Below are 14832 nucleotides of genomic sequence, written 5' to 3'. Positions count from 1 at the left end.
CGAGTCTCCAGAATGATTTCACTATAGTGTGTCACTCATGCTAATAAAGAGGTTTAAAAAATCATCATGCGGCAAGGCCTCCTTTTTTTAACTGTTTTATTTTTTATATAAAATTATTTTATCAGCTTAAATCTCAACTTCTTTTTCAAATGTTTTGAAATTTCAACTTCTAAAAATCATACCTTATAAAAAAATATTAAATTAAAGTGATACATTGTTTGAATATGTAGACTGATTTTTTTCTTTGCTTTACACTTCGAACTCATCATTTGTTGTAATAAACTATAACGTTTAGTTATGGAGCCAAACCAAATGGCATAACCAATTGGGGTTGCATGCAGCCTGTGGCTCTACAGACGATATACGTATATAAAGGATTAGCAAATTTGCTGGCTACTCTGCTGGCCTCTCTATAAGAATGATGCAAATGCACCTCCCACTGCCACCTAAGGAAACGATGACACTATTAAATAAGATTAGAATACGACAAATTAGCCTCATCATCATTTGAAAGTAGTCGCTAGACAGACTTCGAATCCAGCTCAACAATCAGCTTATGCACACCCATATGCAAGCTTCATCCCTTGCAGTTTGGAACTCAGCTTACATTGAGGTACAATTGCCCAACCGAATGCAAAACCTAGCCAATTTGACACCTCTGTGGTCCTGAAGAATACCACTCCGACCAAATTACCCTTCTACGCACCATCTGAGTTCAGCTTAATCCATCCTTCATTCGAAGGCAACCATCTCACAGAAATCACAGTCCTCGATGAGGACACAAAGGACATAGAAACAGCCCCCCAAGCCATAGAAGACAGAACATGAGATTTGAGGGTGCATAACTTAGAAGACAGAAGTGGATTCATCCCTGAAAAACAGACTCATAGCGCCAGCGCAATAGCCACCATAAAGTAATACTAAGCACTTGATCAGATGAAAGTATCAAAGACACCACTAGGAATTAATTCCTTGGAATGCAAAAACCAATCAACTATAGACATCCTACGGAACTTCACTAGGGATCCAACGTCCCACACCACCTCCATATGATTTTGGCATTACCACAGTCTCCAAAAACATGAGTAGGAGATTCATCCACAGCCCCACAAAGGACACAATCCAGGATGATTGATAAACCCTCTTTTATGTCTTTCATTGTTAGACATCAATTTGCCATGAAACGACTTCCAAAATAACATCTTTATTTTCTGGGCAACTTTAATTTTCCAAATCACCTGTCAAATATGATTGAGTGAGGCAGAATGTCTCCCACATTGCAAAGAAAAAGCAAACTCACCGAAAAGTTACCATCCTTCATCTCCTTCCATGCAAGCTGATCATGAGACGGAGATCTGATTTCATGGTTTTAGCCTAAAAGCCGAAATAGCAGACTAAAAGCATTGGGCTCCTTTTGTTTTCTTATTATTCCTTGTAATAGCAATCCAACATAAAGATGCTACGAAACACAACCCAAACAAAATCGATATCATCTACGACGGGCACGGCCGTTTCCAGTTTAGAATCAATCAGAAATAAATAATTCTAATTCATTAGGGGCATAAAGTATAAACCTTAATTAATCCTTAAAGTTCTTTTACGTTTCAATTTCGATTATGATATTTGTTTTTATTTCAATTTTACTTTCATAGGCCTGTTATGGTACAACAGCACACTAGAACCTGAAAACACCTTGTATGAATTACTTGACACGAGGAGCATACATGTAATAAACTTATAATTACTTGCTTATGATACTTGTATTGTCACACAAGGCAAATAACCTAAAACAAAACTGTGTTTCTCCAGGCAATCAAGAATAACAGTTTTGAGAGCCTTGAGAATTCTGCTCGAACGGTTGAGTAGCTCTATGAAGTTTGAAGTTGATTCCCACTGAACAATTTATGTTCTGATTAGTCACAAGACTCATCTAGCAGGTACCATTCGATAGTGTTTTGGGTAATAGTAACAGACGGTCTGCTTTTACTTCTTACAAACTTGAATGAAGATAGATAATGGAATACAGGACAAAACAAAACATGCTACAGAGAAGAGGTTCTATGGCACTTCATAAATAACAACTTTCATTGTAAGGATATTAATCACCCAAGTTAAATTGATTGCAAAAATATATATATATATATCAAAAACTAGTAAGCAAACTAGATGTTCTCATTCCTAATCTACGTTAAGCTCATTCGTCCTCCTGGCTTCGCAGCCTAGCTAGCTTATTCGTGGCAACAACATCTAGCTGGGCAGCTCGCTCCACAATCTCTTTCCTCTTACTTGTTGACAAATCATGTGCAATTTCAGCACAATGAGTCCTGACCAGTACAAGGAAGAACATTAACACTTCTAAGAATGCAGAAAATAAATTTTCTATTTAAAAAGCCCTAATCTAGAGTCTAAAATTCACCTGTTATGCATCATCAACAGTTCAAGTTCTTTGACATTGTGGACAACAAATTTCTTGAAGACATTTGGAAGATCATGACGAGTCTTCTTGTCTGCACCATAGCCAATGTTAGGCATCAGAGCACATCCCTTGAACTTCCTTCGGACTCTAGAATCAATACCTATTGGTCTACGCCAGTTTGTCTCTCATAAAAGAATTTGACAAAATGTTATTAGTCTAAAACAGTTTCACCATTACAAGTTTATGCATAACAATCTAATATTTGCATTGGGTGACAGAATTGTGAGTAAGATTCATGATTCAATTTTCTTCCAATGGTTCAAGAACAATCAAAAGGAAGGCAAAATATCAACAAGGATTAAAATATATACGAAAAGGATAATGTAAGCAGGGAAAAAGTAACAGAAAGCTCATGGAAGAGCAGCTAACTGTGTCGCAAGACCTGTTTACAATTTTTTTCTGCCCTTTAAACGAAATGCCCAGCTATGGGAATCTATAAGACTGGACATTAGATACCATGGGCAAATTAGTAAGAAAAGCCAAAGCAAATGATCACAATGCTCAAACTAAACATGGCAAATCCTAAATCAAAAATTGCAATCTCAGCCGAAAGATGGGGATTTTTTATGATCATCACAATAAATCAGAGTGGAAAAAGCGAATCTATATAGCCGACCCCAAATTTTTGAGATAAAGGCTTAGTTGAGTTGAATTGAGTTGTATCACAGTAAATCAGAACCAATAAATAATTTGCATCATAGATTGCAATATAAGAATCAAATATCAACTAAAATTTTTTTTACAGAAATAAAACAAAATATTCAATTCAAGTGTTTAGGCATATATGCAACAAAGATCAGATGGTAGTGCATGTATGACATTCATCATCCAATAGCAGAAATGGTGGATAAGTATCATCACACCTCGTTGCACATATCAAATGATTGTGAGATTAACCACAAAACACACCCCCACCACCACTCAAACCACCAAAAAGGATAGATAAGTAACCATTAGCTATATGGGATCAAATAAAAAAGATCTCACCACCTTCCATATTCTTCACATCCACCATAGAACAAATAAGACAATAAGACCAGCTGTTTTTAAAAAAATGTTTTTTTTTTCTTTTAAGCTCCCACTTCAAAAAAAGCATTTATACATGCAACACATATAGAAGCCAGGGGCATAATATTTTTTCTAAATTTCAACATCATGAACAAAGGTTACAAGTTCAATGCTTTACAGAACAAGTTGACTTCAAACACTTTCAAAAACTGCATCGGATCGAAAGGTCAAACAACTGCATTCACATTTTCTCCAACTCCTCTAGGAATCAAAATGTCAAGAAATACACATATATTAAGTTTTTAAAAAATACCTCTTGGAGGGCATCTCTATATTTTGCAATGCCTGTTGAAGCAATTTAGAATTTACACCAACAATCTGATTTGCCAGTAAGCTCCTTTGTGATTTTTCCCCATATCTTAATCCATCAAACACATGTTTTGTTCCATTTCAAACAATTTCGTTTTAGCTTCTATAAGGCATCTTTGAAACTTTTTCCTTTCTTTCCACTCCAGCAATGCATCATAAAGTGCATCATATGCTTAAACGTTTGCTTTAAAAAAAAGGGAAAGGGAGCCCACCACTAAGATGCAAAGTTTCAACGGGCAATATTCCACTTCAGGAAGGGGGAGTCAGTGAACAAGCGCAACAATCAACAACCCCAATAGGCTTATGCACAGTAACAATGTCATTCACTAACACTGCACACTAATATCAAACTGACAATATCTATCCTAATGCCCCTTCATATGCATTCTCCAGCACTAATCCCATTTTAAAAACCAAAATTAAGCCAAAATCACTTCATTAATTGAAATACATATAAAATTTATATGATAGTCAAGTTCCTATATGTATAATCTAACCAACAAAATATATGTAGTGAAAAGGAAAAGATGGGTTCCTTTTCTTAGACAGATAAAAGAGTAACCCAAAGTCTGAAATATACCAAGAACTAACCACATATATATGGATACAAAAAAGAAGTAAGACCCAACTTTATACATGTTGTAAGAGCATAAGATTCCTTTTGTGCTTCACAAATAATGTCAAATCAATAAAGAACAAAATAATGAATAAATAAATAGATAAACAAAAAAAGGGATTTATTCAAAGCACCAACAATATGACTAGAAACACAAAATACTATGGGTTTTAAACAACCTCTTGCCGTTTCTTTAATACTGAGGGAAATATGAAAATGGAAATCGTCAAATATAACATTGCTACAAAATTAATTGTCATATAGAAATTTTGAACTGTAACAAGTCAATTACTTTTATTCGTTAATTAATAAATCGAGTTATGAAGGAGTATGCCTGACAAGATGGCGTCTTTCTTTCTTGGGCCTCTCATCAGAGCATATGTTTAACTCAAAAAGTCCTTTTGGAGGTGTAATCCACATTTCTCTTCTAATCATATCAACATCCGGAACAACAGCTTCAACAAATGGTACCGACACAAGGGAACCAGATAGACCTGTTTCTGCTTGCGTTGACATCTCAGCTCCCTCAAGCACATCTACAGATGGGTAGAGCATGACCTGTAAAAGATAACTTGCTCCACTGCCAAAAACATTAACAACAGTTCCCACACAGTCACCAGTTTCCTGAAAAGGAGAAGTACAATTAAAGTGAGGAATAGGGGGAAAAGGAAAAGGGGTTGTTGTGGGGGGAGGGGGGGTGGGGGGTTTGTTGATTTACTAATATGAACCAAAAAAATATGACAATTGACAAGAATATTTAAGCAACAGCCATACTTTATTCAAGAAGAAGAGAAGCAGAATGTAAACCACTGATAACCAGAATATATTAATAGCTGTGCATGAAAATGGCAACAGAATGCAAACCACTGATAACCAGCTGTGCATGAAAATGGCAACTGAGACTGTTAAGTAACAAGAGAAGAATAAAGACAGTGGTCTTCAAATACTGCACGGTATAAGTTCTTTGGGTCCCAAATCAACAAAGAGTACAAGCATAAATCATAAATTTAAGGAGTTTTAGATATTTAAAAGCACAAAGTAAAATAAATTTGCTTAGCTGAATACAAGATATGATGCCTTAAAATGTTCAAACCTTAAGAATCACTCTCATGCCAACGAGATCACAATTGTAAAATTCTCCTTCTTCCAACTCTGGCCTGTCTTCTTCTCTAACTAGAAGAGTTGACCCAACAAGTTGCCTGGCCTGCACAAACAATAATTCACTTTCATAAACATACATGCTTGAAATTATATAATGCAGTAAAATTCATTATTTTGAGTTGAGTTAGTTCCTAAGACTTTTAATGATATAAACAAAGACATGTTATCATTATAGTAAGATCTGCCAGAACCACCACATAAACAACAACAATTTTTCATAGTAGATTCTTACAGAATACTTATTCTCCAAACCTTTACATTGTATTGTTTGTTCCACTAACCAAACACCCCTTATCACGAGGAATCATTTCTCCACAAGCAGCTCACACTTTTATCGAATATTCCCCAGCATGATAAACAATCCACTGGATTACATTAACAAGTCATAACCTTATGATGTGTATAACATATGTTTCTAAAGTTCCAAGGTATTCAAAGAAAGAGAAGTTATTTTGCCATGATACATATCACCAGCAAACTGTTCATTGAACAAATGAACAAGCTATCTGTGTTCGATGGTATGCATACAATCATCCCATCACATTATGCATATGTAACAATAGATAATTGAAAAAAAGAAAAGCAGAAATGTGAAGCGAGACATAAACCATTAACCCATAAACTCATTTTCCTCAGGTCACCTGTTCCATTGTGTCAATTCCCCCAAATCTAGTATCCATCTCTTCTGTCCAGGGTGCCCTCTTCCCTCAACCAGCTCAACTTTTTCAATCATATCTTTGCCAGAGACCGACTGCCTTAGCCATCTTCTCCCAGGCTAACAAATAATAATAATAATAATAATAATTACAGAATTGAACTCGAAAACACGAGAACAATGAACCAAAACTAAAGGCTGAAGAATTTGTTAAAAATTTCTTTTTCCAGCCAAGTGCTCCCTTGGAAAATCGTAGTTCGGGAACATCAGTACTGGGTTTAACGCATATTTCTCCTTGAAGCCCATGAACAATGGATATATACCCAACTTCAACGATTCCTGCTCCACTATTAGCAGTTTGAACAATCTCTTGAGTAGCTGAACCAGCATGAAAATCCAATTACACAAACCAATCACAAACGATTAAAACAAGTTACAAGTGCTTCATTTTAGCAGGCTTAACTTCTCCGATGTAAGAAGAACAAGTTCAAAAAAATACACTAATCATGAAAAATATACACAGTGAACAAAATTAACACACAAGAGCAACCAATAGAGGGAGAGAGGAAAGAGTACCGGTGCTGCGTAGAGAAGAGAGGGCAAAAGGCAACTATGGAGAGGCTTGAAGGGCAATTGTGAAGGCGATGAAGGTAAGACCATGGAAAAAAATATGGGACGCAAAGGAAACAGAAGAGAGTGATGAGAAGGTGCAAGTGTTGAAAAACAGAGATGCGAAGTAGCGCTCTGCATCGTCGTTTTGGCTCGCTCGGCTTCGGAGAAGACGATAAAATTTTTACAGCTTACGAAGCGCGAAGGTTAGGTTTAGTACTTCAACTCTTACACTATCTTTGGGGTGTGGGGGAGAAGGAAAATAAAAATAAAAAAAAAATAAAAAAAAATAAAGAATTAAAATAAATTTTTTTTATTTAAATTAAAAGGAAAAAATATTAAAATAAAATTTATTTTATAAATAGTAAAATTATAATTTTATTTTTAAATTAAAAATATAATTTAGTATAAAGATATTTTGAAATATTTTTTTCTACTTTCTCTTTATTTTAAATAAAAAAAAAAATTATTTTTCTTTTAATATTTTTCCTACCCCTTTATTTCTTATTCAATTTAGATAAAAAAATAAAAAATAAATTTATTTTCCCTTCACATTTCCTTTTTTCACCTTACTTTACTCCCTTCTTAAACATACCCTCAGAGTTAAAAAACAATAAAACATAGATTTCTTTTTCTCTCTCTTTAATTACAAGAAATATCTTTGAAAATTTCTTCCATATTCAGCTTTTTAAAACTTTTATTTCTTTCGGTTGATTTATCCCAGAAAAAATCGAAAATATTATTTACCTATAATTCATTGTGTGAATATATTTTCATAATTACAAAGTTTTAAGTTTAAATTTTAAATAAAATTAATTATAGATAAAATTTTGAAAATTAATTTGTAATTTTTAATAAAAATAAATTTTTGAAAGACATTTGAAAATCATTTTCTTTATTTTTAGAAAGTTTATAAATGTAATTTTTTAATGTAATTAAATAGTTTATAAAAAAATATGTGAAATTTTATAATTATATTAATTTATATATTTAATATATGAATTCTATAATGTATTTTGTATTTATTATTTATTTTAAAATATAATTAATTAGGACATATGTAATGAAAATTTTATTTTGCAAGCGATAACATAATCGTTAAGTTGTTTTTTAATATTTTTTGATATTAAACTCTTAAATATTAAACAATAGAAATTACAAAACTTATTAGTATTTTTCAATAAAATTTACAACGAGCACGACCATGATTTTGGAGTTTTTTAAAGTGAAATACTCACTCAAAATCATGTTGGAGTTTTTTTTTTAACCATACTTTGAGTTCATTTTGAATTCTTATTATTCAAACAGAAATACAACTCAAACAGAAAAAAGTTTCAATTTTAATTATGATATTAGTTTTGATTTCAATTTTAATTTTAGTACGGTCTAGTTTAGTTTTACTAAATAAGCCTTGTAATAAACTCATACTATAATCTGAAAATTCCTTGTATGAATTACTTATTGTGGGAAGCATACATGTAATAAACTCATAATACATATAATAAACTAATAATTACTAGTCCCATCCCCAATTAGATAAATGCTAACCCACTACTGATAAAACTGCACTTCAACCAAAAATGAGACATCAGCATCTCCCACCATGATTTTGTGCAAACCAGATGGCAAAACTTTGTTGCCTCTTCCATCCACAATTGCTAAGCTCTTACAAGCATTAAATGTAAACTTAACATTATTTTTCCCTCCAGCTGGAACAAATACCCTTTCAAATCCAATCACTTGCTTGGCGTGAGTCCCAGTAATTCCCGTTGGAGGCTTGGAGTAGACCATTACAACTTCACTTCCATCCATTTTCCCTGCATTTTCAACTGTGGCCTCAAGTCCGAACTCATGTTCACAACTTAAGTCCTCAACCAAAACAGCAGGGCAATATGGCTTGTCATCATAATTGGTATAGTTCAAGTTGTTGCAGTGCTGGTACTTGTTCAATTTGATCTTAAGCGTAGTCTTTGAGGGTGTTATCTTGTAGCTGAAATTCGTATAGCTGAGTCCATAGCCAAATGGGTACACTGTTGAGCCATTGAAGAATTTGTATGTCCTTCCAGGGTAGCCAAACTCATCAACTGGCCTTAGTGACATGGATGTCATGGGTACTGCATCAACATATTCAGCCCTATACCATGTAAGTGGCAATCTTCCACCTGACAAGAGAAATCCAAATGATAAACATTCATACTATTTATGGAAGGAGAGCACTTTCTCTTTATTGAAAAGCTACAATAAAATGAGATTCTTACCAGGATTGTGTTTTCCAAAAGCAATATCTGCAATAGCTCGACCACCTTCTTGGCCAGGGTATCCAGCCCACAAGATGGCCTGGATCAGTTCATTATTCTTGGCAAAAGAGATATCAACACAACCCGCTGCCATAATTACAAGGATCACTGGACCTTTAGAGGCTTTAGCAACTTGGTTGATCAACTGAGTTTGGTAACCTGGGAGGAGGAGATCCACCCTGTCCCTGCCTTCAGCTTCAACAGACAAGTCCAAACCCACCATTAATATAGTGGCATCTGCTTCACGTGCAGCTTCCATTGCTGGAAAGATCAAACTGTCATTTTTACAAGCAACATCTGCACATCCCATTTCGTATGTCACTTCTGCAAATGCTGAGAAGCCTTCAATTGGAGAAACATACCGGCAAGGAATACCTGTACATATCAATCTAAGAACATTAACAACTTTTACAAACAATATTGCCAACAGCTATTGTTCATCTAACTAATAAATATGGGGTAATTAAGTTATTAAAACCTGCATAATTTCCAATCATTGCTTTCGTAGCATTGGCATGTGGTCCAATTACAGCAAGTTTCTTCAACTTGGAAGAATTCAAGGGCAAAGTTCCATTATTTTTTAGAAGAACAATTCCTTCTCTAGCTGCTTCAGCTGCTAACTCAATATTTTCATTGGAGCAAATATCCTTCTTGCCAAGTGAACTGAAAGGACTTCCATCAAAGTATCCTAGCCTCATTAGGACAACATAAATATATTTTAGTGATCTGTCAATCTCAGCTTCACTAATTTGTCCTTGCATCAATGCACTCTTTAGATACTTGGGATAATAGTCTCCGCAGTCAAGATCCAATCCTGAACAATTCCACGAATAATTTCCCAACAATCAAAATATATAGTTGGCTCAAATATTAAAAGAAAAGATAAATTAAAAAATATTTACAAAAAAATAGCCTTTTTTCCATAGAAGACTGTAACACTTGCCTGCCTTTAAAACTTGAGAAACGGCATCCTCTTGTGTGTCCCCAAGCCATTTTTGGCCATGAACCATCACCTCAATTGAATCACAATCTGAAACTATGTATCTGCAAAATAAATTGATGCCATAAGTGAACATAGCTCAATCAAGTCAATAATTCAGTTCAGGAACATAACAAAATAAAACTATAAAAAAATACCCGTGAAGATCCCATTGTCCTCTAATTTTGTCTTGTAAAAGTGTTTTATCAGCACAAACAGGGATGCCATTAACACGGTTAAATGAGCACATAGCACTACTAGCATCACCATCTCTAACACACATTTCAAAAGGTCGCTGAAATGTCTCCAACATATCTTGCTCAGTCACCTTCGAACAATCAAAAGAAAAAAAAAATTACTTTTAGACTAACATTACTAAATATTGAAGCTAAAAGAAGGTTCTTTTAAAAATTTTTTTACCCTTGCATCGAAATGAAATCGATCCACCCCCAACCAGTCTTCAATATCATAAGCAGTGTAATGCTTACAGCAAGCAGCAACTTTGAGAGGTCTAGAGTTCAAGTCTGTGGTGTTTAGTGTTCCTTCAACATCTTGCAATGCTCTTACGTAAATAGCACCATATGTACCAACAACAAACGGATCTTCTCCTGGTGTCTCAAGAATTCTTCCCCATCTGGGATCCCTTGCTACGTTTATGTTTGGACTCCAAAACGTTAATCCAGATTTTCCCAAGTTGTACATTGCTCTGGCTTCTGACGAAACAACCTACACCAAGTTTTAATTCTTGCACGTTAGCATATCAACTTAGAGATAAATATCACACACAGAAATAATACAAAATAAATTGAACCTTTAACTTCAAGACTTGAAGTTTGAAGATTGAATTTGTTTCTAATATATGCAAAATCAAGGTGGTTTATTGAATATTTGATGAGTACCTCGCCAATTCTTTTCCAGAGAGATTGGTTAAAAGATGCAGTTGTGAGTAAAACTGTAGGAAAACTTGTTGCACCAGGAACTACTTCATCAAAGTTTGTCCCTGGACCAGTGTCGGAGACACCATGCAAGGCCTCAGACCACCATTCATAAGGTGGCAGCCCTATTTTAGACGCACCATCAGCAGAATTTCCCAACTGTAGCACCTTTTCCTCTAAGGTCATCCTGTCTATTAGATCCTTTGCCCTCTTCTCAAAAGATTGGGAAGTGTCACAGTAGCCAAATTCAGCAATGTCCAGACCTTGTTTAGCAAACCTTGAAGGTTCACACACATGGGTGTAATTAACAGGTACATCACTGACCAATGGAGGCCTTCTAGCAGTGCAAATAGCTAAGAAAGCTACGCTAACAATAAGAGAAAGCGAAGTAAAAGTTTTGGCCATTGTGTGTGTGTGTGTTTTTCTCTGACTTGTGAATTGCTGAAATGAAGCTGCTGATAGCCTTATTTATATGCTAATGCTATGCATGGCAATGGATATAAACTACAAGATAGGAATGATCACGAGTTGTTTAGAAAGATTTGGGATGATATTTTTAAACTAATTGTGTATATCCATTGAGAAAATTTAGATTTATCTGATTTAAATTTTGAATTATTTTACAATGTGAGATTTTTTTTAATTATAATGAAATTAAATTGAGTTATTTTAAATTAATTTAGGTTGACCGGTGATTAGAATCATTTCAGATTTAAATATAAAATATTTTTAAAAATTAATTTTATTTATTTATGTTCATGTTAAAATTTGAGTTGATAAAATAAATAATATTATAGAAACCCTTAATTTTTTAAATTAAAAAATTTCAATGGCAAACAATTAGAAAAAATAAAAAATCACAAGAGCAAACTAACACGGATTTTATATATTTTTATTAAAAGTAGTTTCTATTAAAATAATTTCTATTTTTTAAAAATAAAATTTGAAAATAATTAAATATGTAGAAGACCAAAAATTGAGAACATATATATCAAAAATCACAATTTGTTTTTTAAAAAATAAATAATAAATAATTTTTTTACACACAATATATATATATATATATATATATATAAGTGTGTCACTCATGCTAATAAAGAGGTTTAAAAAATCATCATGTGGCAAGGCCTCCTTTTTTTAACTTTTTTATTTTTTATATAAAATTATTTTATCAGCTTAAATATCAACTTCTTTTCCAAATGTTTTGAAATTTCAACTATTAAAATCATATCTTATTAAAAAATAATTGTTATTTAAAATTCTTTTTCTTATATCTTTTAAGAATTAAATTCTTAAGGTTATAATTTTAAATATTATAAATTTATATTTAAAACTTGTTTGGTTTAACTGTTAGATACAATTAATAACTATAAGCTGATAGCCGATAACTGATGATAGTTAATTTATATTAAATATTTAATAAAATTATATTTAGTTGTTGTTGTTATTATGTAAAATGATTAATAAGAGTATATATCATATAATTTATTTTATTATTAAAATAAATATAATATTATAAATTTATTATATTATATTATTTATTTTATTATTAAAATAAATATATAATTATTGATTTATTATATTATAACATTTATTTCATTATTGAAATATGAAATAATTAAATTCTTTAAAAAATAATTAAATAACTTTAAAAATATAGTTATAAAATAACAAAGTAATTATTATGGTTGAAAAAGAAAAATTTATAATTAATTTTATGTTTTTAAATATAAAAAAATTTATTTTTTTATAATAAATAAATATTTGATATTTTATGTTATTAATGAAAAATATTTTAACAAAGTTATAATGTATTAAGTAAAATATTAAAATTATAAATAAAAAAATAAAAACATTAATAATATTAATTTTTGAGTTAAATGAAATAAAAAAATATGGTTTAAATAAAAAATAAAATTAAATCAGTTATCAGCGGATGAAAAATAACTTTAAAAATAAAGCTGATACAAACTGCAGCGGATGAGTATCATATCAGTATCAATTTTACTTTTTTAAGTTTATCAACACTCTAATTCACCTGTTTTGGTATCTATCAACTATCAGCTGCACTCAACAGGTGAACTAAATACCTCCTTATTATTATATTGATTATATATTTCTAAAAAATAATAATTTTTAGATAAATTTAGAAAAATAGGAAATTATATTTTAAAAAAATATATTAACATATATATTTAAATAACTATTCACTAAAAATTATTTATAAATTTAAATATATATATATATAAGTATTTAATAAAAAAAATTATTCATAAAATTTAAAAAATTAATTTTGATAATATTTCTCATAATTAAAGTTTAAAAATCTTAATAATAATATTTTAAAAATCACCACGGCATAATTTTTTTCCTACTTTATTTATATTTTATTGATATATGATTATGTTAATTAATTTATAAAATAATAAAATTAAAAAATTATTTACTTATCAACACTTTCAAATAAAATTATAATTAATTAAAAATTTTATCATGATAAAATTTTATAACATAATTATGAAAATAAAAAATATAAAATTACATAATAAATTAATTTTTAAAAATAAAATAATAAATAATTTACATTTCGCAGGCCAAATGATTAATTATTATCGGATTATAAACTAACAAGGAATAAGATATATTTTTGCAAAAAATATTACATTTTATTAAAATTTAAGAGATAATATTAAATTCATCAATATATTGATGCAGTTTATCTCAAATACTAGATTTGATAGCAAGTAATTCACACCTAATAAATATTTTCATGTAACAAAACACTTACGGCATGAATACTTATGATAGGCCTAAATATTAGTCGAGAAACTCTCGTAATGAAATTGCATCGGGCTAAACTCTCTTTCAAAATGTAGCTCATGGGGAGGAGTGTCCAAGCTCATGTAAGAGATATATTATTTCTATCATAAACTAAAAGTATGAGATATTACCATACAATTTCATATTTTTATCAAGTTAATAAATAAATATTAAATTAAAGTGATATATTGTTTGAATATGTAGACTGATTTTTTTCTTTGCTTTACACTTCGAACTCATCATTTGTTGTAATAAACTATAAAGTTTAGTTATGGAGCCAAACCAAATGGCATAACCAATTGGGGTTGCATGCAGCCTGTGGCTCTACAGACGATAAACGTATCTAAGGAATTAGCCAATTTGTCGGCTACTCTATTGGCCTCTCTATAAATATGATGCAAAATGCGCCTCCCACTGCCACCTAAGGAAACGATGACACTGTTAAATAAGATTAGAATACGACAAATTAGCCTCATCATCATTTGAAAGTAGTCGCTAGACAGACTTCGAATCCAGCTCAACAATCAGCTTATGCACACCCATATGTAAGCTTCATCCCTTGCAGTTTGGAACTCAGCTTACATTGAGGTACAATTGCCCAACCGAATACAAAACCTAGCCAATTAGACACCTCTGTGGTCCTGAAGAATACCACTCCGACCAAATTACCCTTCTACGCACCATCTGAGATCAGCTTAATCCATCCTACATTCGAAGGCAACCATCTCACAGAAATCACAGTCCTCGATGAGGACACAAAGGACATAGAAACAGCCCCCCAAGCCATAGAAGACAGAACATGAGATTTGAGGGTGCATAACTTAGAAGACAGAAGTGGATTCATCCCTGAAAAACAGACTCATAGCGCCAGCGCAATAGCCACCATAAAGTAATACTAAGCACTTGA

At 31.9% G+C, this 14832-nt stretch overlaps 1 protein-coding gene and 2 non-coding genes across 3 annotated transcripts; all 3 read right to left on the bottom strand.

The window, feature by feature from the left end:
* Nucleotides 1–2795: 2795 nt before the first annotated feature.
* LOC131176248 (small nucleolar RNA F1/F2/snoR5a) lies at nt 2796–2943 on the bottom strand. The gene has a single exon (XR_009146372.1). It is a non-coding gene; the product is annotated as a small nucleolar RNA F1/F2/snoR5a (small nucleolar RNA).
* Nucleotides 2944–3266: 323 nt separating this feature from the next.
* LOC131176229 (small nucleolar RNA Z195/SNORD33/SNORD32 family) lies at nt 3267–3344 on the bottom strand. The gene has a single exon (XR_009146353.1). It is a non-coding gene; the product is annotated as a small nucleolar RNA Z195/SNORD33/SNORD32 family (small nucleolar RNA).
* Nucleotides 3345–8445: 5101 nt separating this feature from the next.
* On the bottom strand, nt 8446–11530 carry LOC110668605 (probable beta-D-xylosidase 5). Its single transcript, XM_021829934.2, has 7 exons — nt 11070–11530; nt 10591–10896; nt 10329–10498; nt 10135–10235; nt 9670–10005; nt 9153–9566; nt 8446–9056 (listed from the first exon to the last, which is right to left on the bottom strand). The coding sequence occupies exons 1-7, from the start codon at nt 11508–11510 to the stop codon at nt 8446–8448; spliced, it is 2379 nt and encodes a 792-aa protein (XP_021685626.2). The 5' UTR covers nt 11511–11530.
* Nucleotides 11531–14832: the final 3302 nt, after the last annotated feature.

This window comes from Hevea brasiliensis, chromosome 18, assembly GCF_030052815.1.
Source record: "Hevea brasiliensis isolate MT/VB/25A 57/8 chromosome 18, ASM3005281v1, whole genome shotgun sequence".
NCBI classification, from domain to species: domain Eukaryota; kingdom Viridiplantae; phylum Streptophyta; class Magnoliopsida; order Malpighiales; family Euphorbiaceae; genus Hevea; species Hevea brasiliensis.
This window is presented reverse-complemented; position numbering and strand designations above follow the sequence as displayed.

Bases quoted from the DNA above. Each gene is read 5' to 3' on its own strand.
- LOC110668605 (XM_021829934.2), bottom strand. From the start codon at position 11,510: ATGGCCAAAACTTTTACTTCGCTTTCTCTTATTGTTAGCGTAGCTTTC. The intron at 9,567-9,669 runs GTTTTAATAACT...TGATATGTACAG, and splicing joins AATGATTGGAAATTATGCAG to GTATTCCTTGCCGGTATGTT. The intron at 9,057-9,152 runs GTAAGAATCTCA...TTCTCTTGTCAG, and splicing joins TTTTGGAAAACACAATCCTG to GTGGAAGATTGCCACTTACA.